This window comes from Halichoeres trimaculatus, unplaced genomic scaffold, assembly GCF_033239565.1.
Source record: "Halichoeres trimaculatus isolate MK-OKI-2021-1 unplaced genomic scaffold, fHalTri1.1 fHalTri1_scaffold_2, whole genome shotgun sequence".
Classification (NCBI taxonomy): domain Eukaryota; kingdom Metazoa; phylum Chordata; class Actinopteri; order Labriformes; family Labridae; genus Halichoeres; species Halichoeres trimaculatus.
Genome location: NW_027437180.1, coordinates 22033950 through 22051016, shown reverse-complemented (window position 1 = coordinate 22051016; position 17067 = coordinate 22033950). Strand labels below are relative to the sequence as shown.

Genomic DNA, 17067 nt, shown 5'->3' with positions numbered 1-17067 from the left:
TTACAACTCACTGCATGACAACCAACTGTGTCAAATATGGGTGACTTACCAACAAGACACTAAATTACATTTCTCAATCACTAAAAGGTCATCTAGACATTGTCATTTTTTTCTCAGGTGACAATAACAGCAGAATCCCATCTGCATGAGTATAGGTTTATTGGCAGGGCTTCTCAGGCGCCTTTATTCCACATGTAATTCACAGAAATTCCTCCAGAGGGCACTTTTTCTCATTTAATACACTGGAACTCCTGAGGGCACTTTTTTTTATTTTTAATTTTTTATTATTCAGTTCACTAGGAGGGCAAACAGAAAGCACATTTTTCTCATTAATTTTGCTTGTATTTCACTTAAGGACACTCTGTCTCTCTTTTGTTCCACTGGAGAAGCAGTCTGACTGTTCTTTTTAACATGTAGTGCACTATAATGTCCTCCAGGGGGCATTCTTTGACATTATCATCTAGAAATTCAGTAACAAAAACTGAGTTTTTTTTCGAAAAGGGAACAACAAAATTAATGCATTTCTTTAATGCTTTATCTACTTAAGCTGAAACCAACAGGGCACTTCCGCAGTGTCATACTCATGAGGATCCAAACTCATGCAACTCCATAACATTTCACTGAGACTGTGCTGATAATACAAATTAAAAAGCTACATACATTTTACCAAGTAACACAGAGTAATAAGGATAAAATTATTATAAAGCCTCAATTATACTGTGAATAGTATGCTGTTAATAATTTGCAAATATGAAAAGGATTCTTTTGGATTAAGAACTCTTAGGTCTAAAATGTCTATAATCTATGTGTGACATAAACTAGACAGCTGCACAACTTGATCATCAGTACCTGGTATTTCTAGTTGTGACATTATGTGTTGAGAGCCCATTAAGTGCTCAACATTTGGGTTACACTTGGTGTGATGACTCACAGAAAGAGGCCCCAGCAACAAATATGGCGCAGTGTTTTTTTTTTCAACATCTTTATTATGAAGTACCTTTTTAAAAGAAATGTACAAGTGGAACCAGCACAGTGACATCTTGGCGTTTACCTTTGAAAAACAGAAACACCGTGGACATGTGGTGCGGGTCTGAAGACACATATGAAATGATAATGTACATATTTACAGCAGATGATCTATCAGAACAGAGTGAGCAAGCATGATTGCAGCTAAAGAAAAAATAAAACAAACAGGACTGAGTGAAAATAAAAAATTCCATTAAAAATCATGGATTGGTTCAATAAAGATATTTCCAAAGATTACATGATAAAGGCACTGTGTTTCACACAAACTGACAATACAACAGACGCAGCTGTTTGTTATGTCCATCGAATCACGAGATATAACTCTTAAATGTTGTCATTCAACTGTCCCTGGGCTTTCTTTCTAACAAACAGATCAAATAGATCATAAGGTCGAAGCTGTTCGCACATAAACACTTAAACAAAAGAGATAATTCAACTCGTCAGGAAAACATTCCTTTAAAGAACATGCTTGGTGATTATTAAAATTACATTTTTTTCATAAACAAATACATACCTAGAATTTAAATTTCATATTGAAGGCATAATGGGTTGAAGTAGGGACAATATGTTTTTATGATCTCGTTTCCCTTTCTGGGCAGAAGCCCAGCACAAACTGTGTTCGACATTCCTGCAAGACATTTGGTAGGATCTCTTTGTTTGACGAACACATTCAATGAACTTCCAGCAGAGATAACACTAAACAATCAGCTTGAGATCAAATACTGAAGACAGAAAACGATGATAGGATCAGAGAGGGGATTTCTTTTGAGGTTAAAAGTTTTTATAAGTCTAATTACATTCAGCATGAACAGCTGGTGTGTGATCAGTGCGCTGTCTGCACTGTGCTTTACGGTGCTTTGACCTCAGGGTCAAAGTGCAGGAAAGTTAAAAGACAGTTTCACATAATTTAAAAAAGCTCCAGAGTCGTCTTGCCAGAAACTTATATAATTTCTCAGTTAACACAATACTGACAGCTCAGTTAGCTTAGCTTAGCTTAGCACAGAAATTAAACTACCAGGCTGGTTCTATCCAAAGGTGATAAAACACAATCCAGCACCTTCAAAACCCATAAGTTAATGACTGATCTCTCTTCTTTTAGGAGGAATGGCTCTCTTTCTTACATGGAGGTAAATAATCAGACCTTTAGTTTGGTGCTGATGGGGCAATAATCAAGATTTCTTTTTGTGCTTTGAGAAACTGTGATTATTTATTTTTTTTATATTCTGAATTCTGTTAAACTTGAGGTTACATCTTGAAAATATTTAAATGCTAAAAAGAACAAATTGAGGCCTGAGGTTTGGGAAACTGTAATGAAATAAAAATGTATGGACAATAAAAATTCATTTAGGCTATTTTCAAAGATTATAAATAAGGAGTATTTGCAGCTACAGTTTATCAAACGGTACAAGGGCCAGGCGAGCTGTTTTCTCTTTTTTTGAGTTTTTATGCTAAGCTAAGAAACTACAAACTGTATGACTGCAAACAACAATGAGCATAAATCCAAGTTTCACCTCACCTTTTAGAGTAAAATGTTGATTATAAACCCATTTTAAAACCCATTTGAAATAGAAGGTACAGATTTCCTTCAGCCCAGGATGGAAAACTCATTTGACACTCGCAGACTTGGACTGCTTAGACACACGCACGACACAGGCTTAAGGGACGCATGATATGCTCTTTGGCTGAGTTCAGACATACATGACGGAGGCTTCAACACTCACAAACAGGCTTCAGAGTAAGCATTCCAGATAGTAATGGCACTGGCCAGGTAGGCAGGCACCTAGACTGAGCTTGGAGTTACACAGGCTCAAAGAACAGCTGAAAAAATGAGGTGTGACCTGTTCAAAACAACAGATACTGTGGTCAAAGACTGCACAACTGAAGTGTGTGCTCTTATGATCCATGAGAATTTTTTTGAAGGTGGAAACAAAAATCCAATCATTAAAATCCATCATGTAGGAGAGCAAACAGAACACTCAAAGTTAACAGTACAGAACTGAGGTGGAGGTGTGTTATAGAGAGGAGAGAACAAAAAAAATGGCTGCCCTGAAATGACTAATGAACTAGCTTCAAAACATACACAATAATATGACATTAAAGTTGAGATATAGCGAAATTAGGCTGCATTAATAAGTAATAGTACCTGCCTTGTACATAGACAATTCAAATAAAATGAAACAAGTCGCTAAGGTACTTGTCTTATCAAAAATATGTAGCTTTGGTAAACAAGTTGTGTGGAGAACTGTAGGCTGAACATGTGGCTGTGAGAGATCACTACATGACATCTAGGAATCATGGTGAGAACGTTTCTTTTGAGGCTATGACGTCGACGAAGGGAAGAAGCGGGCTTGAGTTCCACTCCCAGGACGAAGCCTCCGTCCTCTTTTCATGTCGCCAGCAGATGAGGGACAGACAGCAAAAAGGCAGCGAGACTCCTGCATGGAACAAAAACCGCTTTCTTTACTGTCCCAAGCACCGATTGAAGAGTTTCCGTGGTAATGTAGCAGCATCGTAATGGTCTGCGGAGGACAGACTCCTCCAGAGCAGAAGTGGAAGACTACTTTTGCCTCTCTCCTTGTAGCAGTCCCCTCACCCTTTTCCATCCATCGAAAAGGAAGACTGGACAGACATCAGATTTTAACAGCGCACCTCTATAATCCACAGTGGAGATGAGACAGGTGACATTAACATTCCTCTCCTTTACTTCTGCTTCATGAGGTCGAGCTTCTTTGCTGTATGTGTTTGATCCAGGCATGATGCAGATATCCAGATATGCCATAAAAATAACCACATCCTTAATACTCGAGCTTCTACCACGCAGCTCAATCTCCTTTCTGTCTCACTTTGCTTCTTCCATCTTACTACTTCCTTTCATACTTTTTTCTTGCAGCTTGATTTCCTTCCCATCCAAAAGTCATCTTCTTTTGTTTTTCAAACATCTGTGTCATCTTCCTGTCCCCAAAGATTTCAGTCGACCTTCTCCACCTTTCCGATGATCTTCTCCTCAAAGATTGGCAAGATGGCATCATCGTCACGAACCTCCTCAAACACAACCCCGCAGTCAAACTCGTCGCTCACTTTCTTAAAGTAAAACCTGAACACAAAATTAGGAAAGGTGGATCATTTCAAAGGCATGAAACAGTAAAAAAGTCACCATTACTGCAAAAAATGAGTATAGGGTCTCACCTGTAATGGCCCTTTTTGGTAAGCAGCTCCTTGAACTGGCCCAGAGTTACCACCCGGCCTTTGACAGATGTTCGGTATGGGATCGGCTCTCCACAGAAGTAGTAAGCAACCGTCATGTTCTCACACACTTGCCGCTTGCCAGACTTATGCCTGCGAGGGAAAAAAAAAATTATCAAACAGGAACAAAACCAGAATTGAAATCCTAAAATGTGTGCTCTGAGATCTACCTCTGCTTAGCCTGCTGTAGTGCGTTCCTCCTCCTCTCCTCCTCCAGTCTCCTCCTAGCCTCCTCCAGTTGGGTGAGCGGGTTGGGGGCTGGGTTGGGGGGCATAGCTGGGTCCTGGATGAAAGGATGTGAGGGCTGGACCTGAGTGGATGCAGAGCCAGGGAGGGCGGGAGAAACGGAGGAGGGGTTGTTCCGCAGCTGGGCTGAGACCCAGGGGTGCACGGCTCCAGGTCGCTCCACTGATGTTGGACGTGGTGATTCGCTGCTGGCTCCTGTTCTCCTGGAGCTGCTGGTGCTGCTGCTGGAAGGACCGGAGGGAAGGAGACAGCATGAGCATCAAAGGTTCTCCAGCTTACAACCAAAACATAGAATGATGTGACAACAATTATCTACACAGTCCTCCTTCCTCCAGAGACTCAACTTGAAACATTGTGTTGGCGATTAAATTGATTCTGGAAATAACATGACTCACCTGTGTGAGCTCTTCCTTTGTCGGTCTCCTTCCATCATCCACTGCAGGATCTTCTGGTTTCTCTCCAGGTCCTCCAGTTGCACCTGGCCCTCCATGCCACGCCCACTCTCATCACCTTTCGCTGATGTCTCTGATGCCTTTTTACAACCTCGCCGGGATAGTGTGCTGCCTTTACTACTGCAGAACCAACAGGTAACACACACACACACCAGGTGAGGTCATGAACTAAATGCAGAACATTACGTTTGCTGAAAAGAGCAGCCAGCTAACCTACCTGTAACCCATGCCCTCCAGCGTGCTGGCTCCTGCTCCGTCAGCGTAGTTACGACTCCTCCCTGCGTACTGGTTGGCTGGATCTCCGTTCCAAAGGAAGTTGGATTGAGACCTTGAGCTCGCCTCCTCCTGGCCGTCTCTTCCTCTGTGGTGATACGGCTGCTTGTGGTGATGCATACCTGAAATGGATGTCACAGCAAGACATTTAAGTGGAATGCCAGTACACAGGTCAATGAGTTAACCATAAGCTCTAAAACCCTCAACAAAAAAATCAACATCAGGTAGATGACTGAATAAAACAAAAAACCCTTGCTCAGGTCAGATTTCAATAAAAACTTTTTGATAGTCTCTGGCATCTATAGGTCGACTACTATAATAAATATTTGATGCTTTTTATTCACAAGTATAAACATAATGTGGCCAAACTTCCCTATGGACAAGAAGGACAGGAAACAGGTGATCCAACGAACACAGGACTCTGACTGTCTATGTGTGTTTAGGAGAAATGTTGCAAAGCTACGACACATCAATGACCATGTATGTTGTTCTCATAACCGCTTCAGCGCAGAAGTATAAAACAGGCTTGATAATTTCAGGTAATAACAAGAGTATCTGTTTGAATCCAGGATTATTGTCTCCCTCCTCTCTTCTCTCCATCCACATTCTCTCACCTTTGACCCCAGGAAGAGGCAAAGTGTGACCTCCTCCTCGGTGTGGGGGAAAGTGTGGAGGTGCAATCCCCCCGTCGGGCGAACGTGATGATTTTGGAGGAGAATGCCGACCTCCTCCTGTGCTGTTCGTTGCCCCCGGCGACTGGCAGCCCGGTGTTTTCATCACGCGCTGAACATGCTCATCCAGGATAGACTCGGGGTCATCGTCATGCGGATCTTCCATGGCAACAAGGCCGCCGTATGTGGTGACCGTTGCAGTGTTAGCAGTGGTCTCTGAGTAGCGGGCGCCGTACAGAGGTGGGAAGGATGAGGGCAGGGCGAGTGGTAAGCTGTGAGAAGAAATGGAGGTCGTCACGGAGATGTCAGCATCGTCACCCTCTTCTTCCTGTTGGGAAAAGGGGACAAAGAGTTCCTCTTTACCTGTGACATCACATGGTTAAAAACAATGGGGACACAGACAGGATTCAAGGAGAAGTGGATCACCTTTTAAATGAAGTGATATAACCTCTGTCTGTCTCGTCTATATGAATTTGAATATCTCTTCTGAACAATGAAGTATCTCAATTTTATGACCTTAGCCCCTCCTACCTGACTGACTTTCTCATGGGTCACCAGATAATAGGTTGCAAACCTACTGAACCCCAAAGATTAACCACCGCACCCCTACTCTCTGCAACTCTCACTCACTTCACTCATTAAAAAATCAATTCAACCGACCTTTCAGAAATCCTACAACACTTGACTTCTACTCCTGCTCTATCTCTGGTATCCTTCTGAACCCTGTATTCTAGAGGTGTTTTGGATGTAGCATCTTTGATTATCTAGATGAACATTTTCTGAGACCTATCCATAACTATAATTAAGATTCTTGGTAGCCCTAGGTATAATTTAAATAGGTATTAAGTACACCTGATTTAAAAACCACCACCAGTGCAGCGATGCACTCACCAGTCGTACTCTCTTCAGCCTCTCTTCAAGTCTTTCCTGAGCCTCCCTCTCTCTGAGAACCGTCTCCAGCTTGCTGATGAGCTCTGCTGCAAACCTCTCAGGCTTTACGTGGATGTCCTTTGGCATGCGGTACGTGCGCTGCATTCAGACAGAAGTGGGGAAAAAAAAGAAAAGAAAATATTAGATACAAGAACTGTTCATACACATCTATTGATAAAGATCGGGATGGCATTTTAATAACTAATATGTTAACTACCGCTGAGTTTCACCAGAGAACGTAAATATTTGAAGAGGGTCACCTGGGATCATGTAACCATTATTGTTACACGACTACAGCAGTGGATTCTGAGATGAGTCACACATATATACTCACAGGTATATGAGGTAGGGGCACACGTCCATTAGCTTTGGCACTTTCATGCATCTCCTTACGATGCTGCTTCCGATATCTGTATGGAGGAATACCATCTCTGCAGACAAAGACATGGATAAACAATCAAACACAGATCTTACAGGGCATCTTATTCCAAAAACCCAGCGATGGGAGTAAAAACGTCTACATCCAATACACTGAATGTGTACTTACACACTGCTGTCGGTCAGTGACAGTGTGTCTGCATCACTCGACATGCTCTGCTGCTCACTGTCATTTGCACTGGTGGCTGGAGCACGAGCATAGCCCATGTTGGCGTAGTATGGGTTTACTGGTTCACGCCATGTTCTGAGGATTAGCAGAGAGATGATAACGTTTAAAAGGTTAAGAAAGACATTGCGTCAAGTTCTTGTCCAAAAAAGCAGAACCAACTCACAGCTCTGAATAATTTAGGTGAGTTTTGGTCATAAATTTTTAGATACAGTAAAATTTAGTGAGTGGGACACACTTTGAATACATTTTTTTCTCAGCTTAAGAGGAAACTCTACCCTGAAACTGCCTACTGCACAGTTGGCTGGCAACAAAACAAATAACGCAACAGGGTGCTACACATCTACATAAAAACTACAGGTTGCCAAAGAAAACGTCAAACTCAGGTCTAAAATTATGGAGCCTGTGTGGAAGTGCTAAAAGCTGCAGTTCTTCAAGAATCCACTCGAGGTCTCATTGAAACCCTGTACACACACAGCTCTATCGGCACGCAATGTACTCGGGGTGAACTCTTTCATAACTTGTAATGATCAAAGTAATTCAAGCTAAGAGTTTTTCACATGTAAAGGGCACAACAATGGTTGTCTGCAAAGAGGCAAATGGTCCGAACTGGACTCTTTACTTCATTTTAACTTGAACAGAGCTAGGTTGATTTCAGCATTTCCAAAAAGGCATCTGACGGAGGTAGGCTTCAAATTCTGTATCAGAAACAAATGTGTGATGTCACAAAGACTACATCCGCATATTATATAATGCATGGCAGGTACACAGTTTAAACCTTTCCCCTTGAAAACGATCAAAAACGTCCTGTGGGGAAACATTATAGGAATGATAGTTACTCTTAAACACTCACCTGTACTCTCTGCTGTCCTGCCTTCTCCTGGTTGAGGCTCTCTGCGGTGCTGTCTGCATCAGCAGGCTGTGAGTCAGCCTACCAGCTGGTGTGTCTCCACACTCCTCCTCATCTTTCTCTTCCTCCACCTCCTTCATGCCTCCTCCACACCTGAGATCAGATTAAGTTAGAGACATCAGAGAGAGTCACCGTTTCACACACTGTCAGAGAGCACTCCAGTATGATTTAGTGTTACTGTGAGCAAATCACAGACACATTTTCTTACCTCCACTCCTCATCCTCCGCCAGTGTGGGTAAGTACCCAGGCACAGGCTTGGCTGGACCCGATGAAGGGCTCTGATCACTGGGGTTAGGCTTGGGGCTCTCCCCTCCTGTCCGTGTGTACTCCAGGTACAGATCTGACTTCAGGAACAGAGGATAGGTGTTCTCCTCCATCATACCCTGAATCTCTGTCTGGGCCTGGAACAAAGGGGGAGAAAAATTCATAACTGGGCTGTGGATAATTGATGATAAACTAAATGAAGCCTGAGATATTCACTTCATTTCACCCTACCTCTGCTTGATGACATATAGCAAAACTCTAGTTCCTGTATTCATCTTTAAAAAATTCCTAACCTTATTTTATAGAATTTTGGTGTTGACTGCTATAATTTTTTTTTAATCAGTGTGATCATTTTGAATTAAGAGTCTTCTCTCATTAACATGAGTTGATGATGGTTCATGGTCTTATTATCTTTCCTTTGATTTCAGTGATTTCTGGTGGAGCTTGTCACACTCTTGCAGACAACAGCTCTCAGCAGCCCTCTTCCTTGAAGTTATTAAAGATACTGCTGGAGTCATTTGTCATATTTGTGTGTGTGTGTGTGTGTGTGTGTGTGTGTGTGTGTAAAACATAATAAAGACGCAACAAGCCGACAAGTATTTCTGTTTCCAAAAAAGCACAGAGTTTTTGAGCGTTGTCATTTTGTTTTTGTGTTTCCTTGTGCTTTACCTGTGTTGGACTCATGCTCACTTGGGTAATTTAGCCACCTTTCCACCAAGCAGTCCGGTTTGGTTCAGTATGGTTTGGCACGGTTCGATACTGTTAAGTCTGATCCTGTTTGCGTTTCTACAGCAAAACTGTGCCCTCTCGTGGTAGGCGGCGTGGTAGGCGGATGCCGAAAGTCGAAGCTGTTTAACAATGCGCCATAGCAGCGCAACACAGTTTACCTCGCTAATAAATCCCACGAAGAAGAAAAACGTGACACAGCAAACAAAGAGCATAGATGGAAGACAAGCAACATGTCATGTTCTCTCTAGCTCTTTAATACACAGTGCAATCAAGCTTTTGTTTCAGAGAAGTCTGTGTGCCGTCAGGAGAAATGCAGCCGCTGTCTGGGTAAGTGAAAATTCTTTTGCCCAATCAACGGTTTGCAGTGTGTTTCTCCACTTTCAGAGAGCGGATAGGTTCAGTCTGGCACCCATACGAAAGGGTCTCAAAAAGTGGGACGGCTTGTCTCGGTTATTTGGGGATCTGTCCTGGGATTAGTCAGTGGAAACGCCACAAAATGCGCGCTGTACCAAGAGAACCAAACCGGTCTGCTTGGTGGAAACGCGGCTTTTGTCGCAGTTCATTTTGCTCCTGGTTGTGGTAAAAGTGGCAAATAAACAAAAGAAAGTGTGACTAATTAAACTGTTTTCATTTACATTGGAAACAGGAGGAAAATGTGTCAATTGCGTATATCTGGTTATGAAGCACCTTAGTGGCTTGCAGGGTGATACCAATCTCAATGTCCTGGGAACAGGAAGCAGCAGCAACAGTGGTTAGTTTACAGTTGAAATATTTCCTCTTAATAATCCAAACTCATCTGAACAAAGTGGGTAATAGGGTCTGTGAACCTGCCTTCTGTCTGATCACAGGTGTGAAACCAACAGTCAACTGGTTTGAATTTAAAGCAGTACTTACAAAGGATAACTGCTATTGAACAACCAGAAGATAACTCACTATTTCCTTGCTTCTCAGCTTTGTATTCATTGGAAGTGCCTGCTTGACCGACACTGCTCTTACTGCTTCCCTCTCCCTCATAGCTGCAGGTCCAATGTAAAAACCAAGAGGCAACATCCAGTTTAGAAAAATGTAGCCTATACAAAAGTGCTAAAAGTTACTGTTCATCGTGAATCTGCTTGAGGCTGGCTGCAGAAACACTGGGAACCATCCACCAAGCCAAAAAAGGGAAAAAACAAAGAAACCCTTTCAATTTATATGATTATACAACATACAGCAGTTTAGAGGGTATTAAGATCATGAGTTTGTCCAATCAGAGGCACAGCTCAGCTCACATGACTGACAGGTAGGGGTGTAACAGTACATGTTTCCATGCCGGACCACTCCATAAGGCCGTTCGGTTCGGTACAGTGCTGTATTCAAACGAGTACAGTAAGTTTAGGTTAGCCGCTGCACATGGCTCTTTAATATTCACGTGAGTACTCGTCTATGATTGGCTGAGCAGGGAAGGCGTTTTAATACTCATGAGGAAAGTGGTCTGTGATTCGTGCTTTGCAATCATGTTTATATCATGTAAACGTGACGTCTCACGGTGAGCCAATCAGAAGATTAATATCAAAGAGCTTCCGTAGCCACAGGAGCTTGTGTCTGAATTGTGCATCATGGCTGCTGCCAACAACCAACCGGAGCTTGAAGAGCCTTCTCCCTCGCTGTATAATGGCAAGTTTTTGGTTTAATAAACATGCTAAACAAGCAAATGGTTTTGCGTTGTTCCATACTGTACCGAAAATGTACCAAACCGTGACCCTAAAACCAAGGTACGTACTGAACCGTGATTTTTGTGTACCGTTACACACCTACTGACAGGGGCCTTATAGCTGTTAGAAAGGAAGCTGAAAGCCTGTGTTATATCCAATATGGCCCCTGCCAATGATTGGCATCATTTCTCTTCATTATGGCTTCATTCAGAAAAGACAGGTGATGTAAGGCAGACTACGTCCATATTTTTTAACAATCTATGGTAAAAGGACACCAATTTTACAAGATTTATTTGCATATAAGAACTGTTTCCTTAAGATGCATGATTTTGACCTGATGAGGGGGAAGGTGTTGGAAAGAGGTGTTGCTTGACTGTTCTGCCTCACTAAGTAACGGGCAAGCATTGAGCAGCAAAGCAGCCGTTTGCTCCTTCAGACATCAACTTCTATGTAAAATACCAAAACAAAAGGCAACAATTTTCTCTTTTAAATTAGATGCACTGGTGCATGAGGTGTCACCCTTGTATGGCGTGACACCTCCTGTATCAAACGCTATTTTTTTTCTTTCAAGAACACTTTCTCCTTTTCTCTGTTAGAATGGTTGGAGAAGCCATAAACGACACAAAACATGGGCATTTTGATTTTTCAGACAGCAGATTCTCAAACTACTTCACTTCCTGCCCTCCATCTGAATTTTGTGCTCTTGTGATGCAGCAAACTATTAGGAATTGATAAGTAAGCACACTGTGGCCAGCAAACCAAGAGTCATATGACCCACCTCAGATCAACCTCTGCCATCATCCAAAAAGCCAAAAATGAGTCTGAGACAGCATTTCAGAATTTGGTGTAAGCCACTGTTTGGCTTTATACGATCACCTTGACAAGAGTACAAAAAATGATAAGATCATTTAAAGTTGGAAAGCCAAATGTAACTTTTTCTTTGTCATGGAGCAAAAAAAGCTTGACAGCACCCACTGAGAGCAACTGTATCATGTCGTATGAAACAGCATCAGAGTATCACAAATTTTGACAACCACACTGCACACTCAAACCATGATACATAAATATAACTGGGTGTCCATCCAGACTTACATCTGAATAATTAGAAAGGTGTGCTGTGCACATATGATGGTGATGTAAATCACTGTGAGCAACAGTCTGCTTATACAGGTTTGAATTACAGTCAGACTTTGCTTGGCTTTGGTACCGTGTTTGAATTGAAATTTGTCTCCTGACTTTGAGCAACATCTGTCTTAAAAATTCTCATAAAAACAGCAAAATAAAGAAATAAAGACGCAGGGCTGGAAAAGATTCACTGCAGAGGAAACTAAACCAAGCTTTAATTGGTTCATTGTGTGATTATGTAACCTCATTCTGTGTAATTTTGTTCTCTAGTGCTATTGCCTAAGCAAATTCAACTATAAGGAAACACATATAGAATGGCCAGGTGGGTGAAGACAGTGAGTAACCAACATTAAACAGTACTTTAACCCGTTTCAGTTATATCTGGCGGTTGAGTTATTTAGATAGTGAACCATGCATCCTTGGTATTGAGGTAAAAAACACAACTTATATTTTACAACATTCCCTGACAGCCACGGGAACAACCAACCAAAGAATCTTTTGAAGTACTCAGGTACTGTAACTGCATTTCAAATTCAGGAAGCCAACTCCAGTTTTAGATCCTGGGCCATAGTTCCTGCCCCCTAAAGATTCTTTCCAGGGGGAGGGGGGCAGCATTCCAGTACTGAATGATGATGGCAGGTTCATCTCAAGCTCTGAACCTGCAATAACTTCTGCACAGCATTTCTTTGGAGTACAACCTCCCATTTAAATTAAATACCTAGACGAAAAATGTTCTTTACAGTGAACAAAAAGGACGTCAACCCTTCTAAAATAACTTTAGTTTCACAGTCATCCAGTGCGTTTAAAGGTCACACAAGCCAATCTTAATGGGAGCAGACAGCACAGTGCTGACATCAAAGCTAGCTGTGGTACTTTTCAGGTGTCATAAATTATTGTGCCAACAGCAGCAGTAGTTCAGTTGCAGTTTCTTTATGTGGTCCAGCAAAGGCTGTAACAGAAACACCCTAAGTTTTCACTATAGCCTGAATAGAAAAGACTTCTTTGAGGAAGATGATGAAAATACTGATACAGGTTGTAAGAAATCTGTGTGTAATCCAACATATGTTACTTTCATTAGGAACCATCATACACGAGACAAGTGATTTAATTACCTGTTCAAACATGGCAGGGTCTGGATGTGGCTTTCCCACACAGTCTCTGATGAAGCTCTTGGTGGCTGCTTTGATCTGCCTCGAGACAATCCCACTTCCGTCAACGATGTACTTCCTGTAGATGACCTTGGCCAGCTTTGCCCTCCTCTCCTGGCTCGTCTTCCTGAACCCAGAGCAAGCGAACCAGAAGTCGAGAAGGTCTGCACACCCTTCCTGGCACAGGAAGTTACGGAACAGCTGGATGCCTTCCTGGTCATCAAGCAGAGAGTGAAGTGACTCTGCCCACTTCAGGTAAGGTGGAGTTGGTGAAGCTGAGCCCTCAGGCTCATACCCCAAGTCCAGATCAGGGCGCCGCGGAGTTGCCGATGATGAGGAGGGTATGTAATTTGATGGATCCCCCATTTTAGATGATGAGGATGACATGGGATATCCAAGCGTTTGGGAAAGGGTGTTCGGACGGATGTTGCCTGACTGGACTGGGGGGTCCACATCAGATCCCTCCTCACCAGGAACAGGGGGTCGCGGGGCATCCTCAGTAAAATGGGTAGGGCTGCTAAGAGAGGCCACAACCCCACCGCCACCCCTGTACCCAATCCCATGTAATTCTCTGACAACACTCATGTCTCTGGTTGCACAAGGCAGAGGTCAGATCTTCCCCTCTGGCAATGATTTTGCTGGCAAACAATTCACCCTATGACAAAAAGGAAACAAACAAAAAAGCAGTTAGTTATAGTCTTGTAGGAAGCAACAAAGGAGATTCAGCATAGTTATAAAGAATACAGATTCATCTGATCCCCACAATGTTCTACAGATAGTAGTCATAATGGACTGCAACAGAAACAGATAAGTCAAAACAAAGCCAGATAAAAATGAGTGGTTGACAGACAAGATAAGCTTGTAGTGATACATTCAAATTAATGCTACAACACCTATTTACATGACTGCAGGCACACAGAAGAAAGCACTACACAAAGCCAACTTTCTAGCCTATTTTCAATAAGAAGCCAAGATAACAGTCTGGCCCACATTTATTACTGTCAACATAAAGAGACAGGGAAATATTATAACTAGGTTTTTAAACGCACTTTGGCTTACCAAGATAAAAAAGAGGTAAAGGTTTACAAAAACATACACAGAACTTGCATACAACTGTATTGTGTAGCAGAACTATCTCAAATAAAATCACACAAAGGATGTCTTTGGTCTTCATCTATGTCAATCCATGTCAAAATGTGACACCATCACACCAACACATATCCTTTATGTCTTTTGAAGACAGCGGTATTTGTTGAGTGGTATGATGTGGCTGTGTGATGTTTAAAATATATCTTGGGCACAGTAAACATTCTTTTGTGACTCCAGAGTCTGACGAATATACTAAAACCGAAACTAAAGCAGATCAAAACTTTGAAACAAGCAATGACACAAATCTGGGTTACTATACATCTCAAAGAATAAACAAGAAACACGAACAGATGCAAGATTTACATCAACTATAACCTTGGTTCGACAAAATCCAGTTTGGTGTTGTGCTTACATTTCTCAGGTGTAGTTCACCGTAAGTTTTAATCGCCAGTTTCACCGCTAACTAAGGAGCTAGCGTCAACAGTTGTCAAAACAAAGCTTCGTGTGAATGGGCATAGTTTTCTAAATAACCAAGTAGTGTTAACAAGCTAAGACAGCTAGCTAGCCTTGTAGCAATGCCACCACCAGTGCCAGTGCTTTGAAGTGAGAATCTCATTCATCTTGGCCTGCAAAGACGGTGGGGGATGGGTACAGAAACAAACTCTACAACCACACAAGATGGGCCTGCGTGCAAAAAACACTTCCACACAAGCTTACTTTGTAAATATATTAATGTTCCTTAAACTCATACAAAAACAAAGAAAACTTTCCAACTGGTTGAAACAAACTAATCAGCCCATCTAAGATAAATCAAAACAAAAAAAGCGGAGGCACGTTTTCCACTCTGCTGGCCTGAGTGTTAGCTAGATTGGGTTAGCTTGTTAGCTGGCTAGCTTAGCTTGGTACGTGAACGTCCCGTGTTTTCCACTTAAGTATTCGTCCTACCGTCTCTGAAAGCCCGGTCCCCGTAATCCGCTGCATTGGGGATACTGGCGTGAAGTGTGGGCTCCGAAACGCAGCATATGGATAGCTTAATATATTAAATATTAACCAAAATAACCCGTCGACTATCCCATTAACTCCCCATGGTAGCTGCTTTCAGAGCAATAATACAGACCGAGTGGGAATACGTGCGTGCACGCGGACGCCGTGCGGTGTGTAGTACGTTCATAGAGCTGGGACAGATAGAAGCAACAGACTAAAGGCACTGTTAACTTCAAGTTTATAACAGGTAAAACAATAAGTATGTAACATTAAGGTGATTACCAATGCCACAAAATATCGAGAAGCCATTATGAATCTGTGCTTTTGTCTTATTTATCTGTCTATTTGTTTGTATCTGTTTATTTATTTATACTTATATTGGGAGTCTAAGAGCAAATTATACCCACCGTGTATGACTAAAAACAAGTTTTGACAGGGTTTCTCTGAAAATTTTGTTGTTTATCTTTATATTATCAGGTAATACTACCAGTATAGACAGACTTAATTCACTGTAAAACAAAGGATTGAACAACCATTTTCATGGTGTTTCATTTGATGAGTGAGCACTGTTATAAATGGTACATACTTGTTGTCTTAAAAATTCACTGCTTTGAAGTACACTATGGTTGGATCAAATGTATGATTGCAAAAGAACTTCTAGGTCTGCTTTAGAACTATATTCAAATGCAGCAGTCGCTTGTGTGTTGGCTACTTTTCACTTCTGCAGCTTTTTATTGTCAATGTAACAAGAATTTTTTTACTAGCAGGAGATGTAGTGTCAATATTGAACCTCAAGAATATTTAAGATACAGATAAGTACAGCGAAGACACTATGTGAACACACTAAGTGTGCAGTTTAAGACCACAGGACGTGTACAAACACATTTGCCTTTATGTACTTTGTTTTTGCAAACATTATTCCTGTTTTTTTTTCCTTTTTGCAGTGTAATTCAATACACTGACCTTTCTACTTGAATTTCAAAAGCCTTACCTGGAACAGAGTTTGCAAATTAACCATTAGCAGACCCCTATATGTATGGCGAACACATTGTACAAAATGTAGCAGCGTTTATACAATTGCTCCTATCAAATGAACAAGCAAATAACAGATATAAAATATGTTGTATTTTATTTGTTTGAAAACTTACTTTGTTAGCACTTATGTGAAAGCACTACTTTACTAGCTGGTCACATGCTAATTTAAACCACTTTACAAAATAAACAATGCATTTCATCAAGATTAAATCTTATGTACAAAACTGCAGTATAAATGTTTTAATGCCACATGACATAATGCAATTAGGTCCTAAATGTAGAGTGACGTAACGTAACATTGAAATAAACACGATATATCTGACTGTTTTGCAATTTAAGGAAATGCACTGGAAACATAACCTCCACGCTTCACCTCCAGCAGAGCATAACGGCTCTATATGTTACAGCTCTATATAAGGGCAGCGAATTTCCGCCCAGCAGCGCCCCTTCCGACTGCAAAAGATATTTAAATCCAAGGCAGTAAGTGAACTACAGTGCCAACGCGAACCATTTAATCGACTTTTTGAGAAAACTAATATTATGTTTATAACAGGCACCTCTCAATCAAACACAACTTGAGATTTGTAAGACAGACACTTTAAAAGGCAGAAAGGAAAAGCAAATCAGACAACATTCACAGCAGGTA

General features: G+C 41.6%; 1 protein-coding gene across 2 annotated transcripts; it reads right to left on the bottom strand.

Annotated features, from left to right (window-relative positions):
- Positions 1 to 981: 981 nt before the first annotated feature.
- Positions 982 to 15570, bottom strand: LOC141804492 (axin-1-like). Of its 2 annotated transcripts, none has more exons than XM_074688958.1 (13): positions 15348 to 15570; positions 13278 to 13968; positions 8564 to 8757; positions 8299 to 8448; positions 7389 to 7523; positions 7176 to 7272; positions 6803 to 6940; positions 5855 to 6239; positions 5185 to 5362; positions 4911 to 5087; positions 4440 to 4736; positions 4213 to 4362; positions 982 to 4120 (listed from the first exon to the last, which is right to left on the bottom strand). In XM_074688958.1, the coding sequence occupies exons 2-13, from the start codon at positions 13896 to 13898 to the stop codon at positions 3994 to 3996; spliced, it is 2649 nt and encodes an 882-aa protein (XP_074545059.1). In that variant the 5' UTR covers positions 13899 to 13968; positions 15348 to 15570; the 3' UTR covers positions 982 to 3993. The 2 variants fall into 2 exon arrangements, with proteins under 2 accessions (XP_074545059.1, XP_074545050.1); XM_074688949.1 differs by having other exon boundaries at positions 4440 to 4739; positions 15348 to 15569.
- Between the last annotated feature and the right edge of the window lie 1497 nt (positions 15571 to 17067).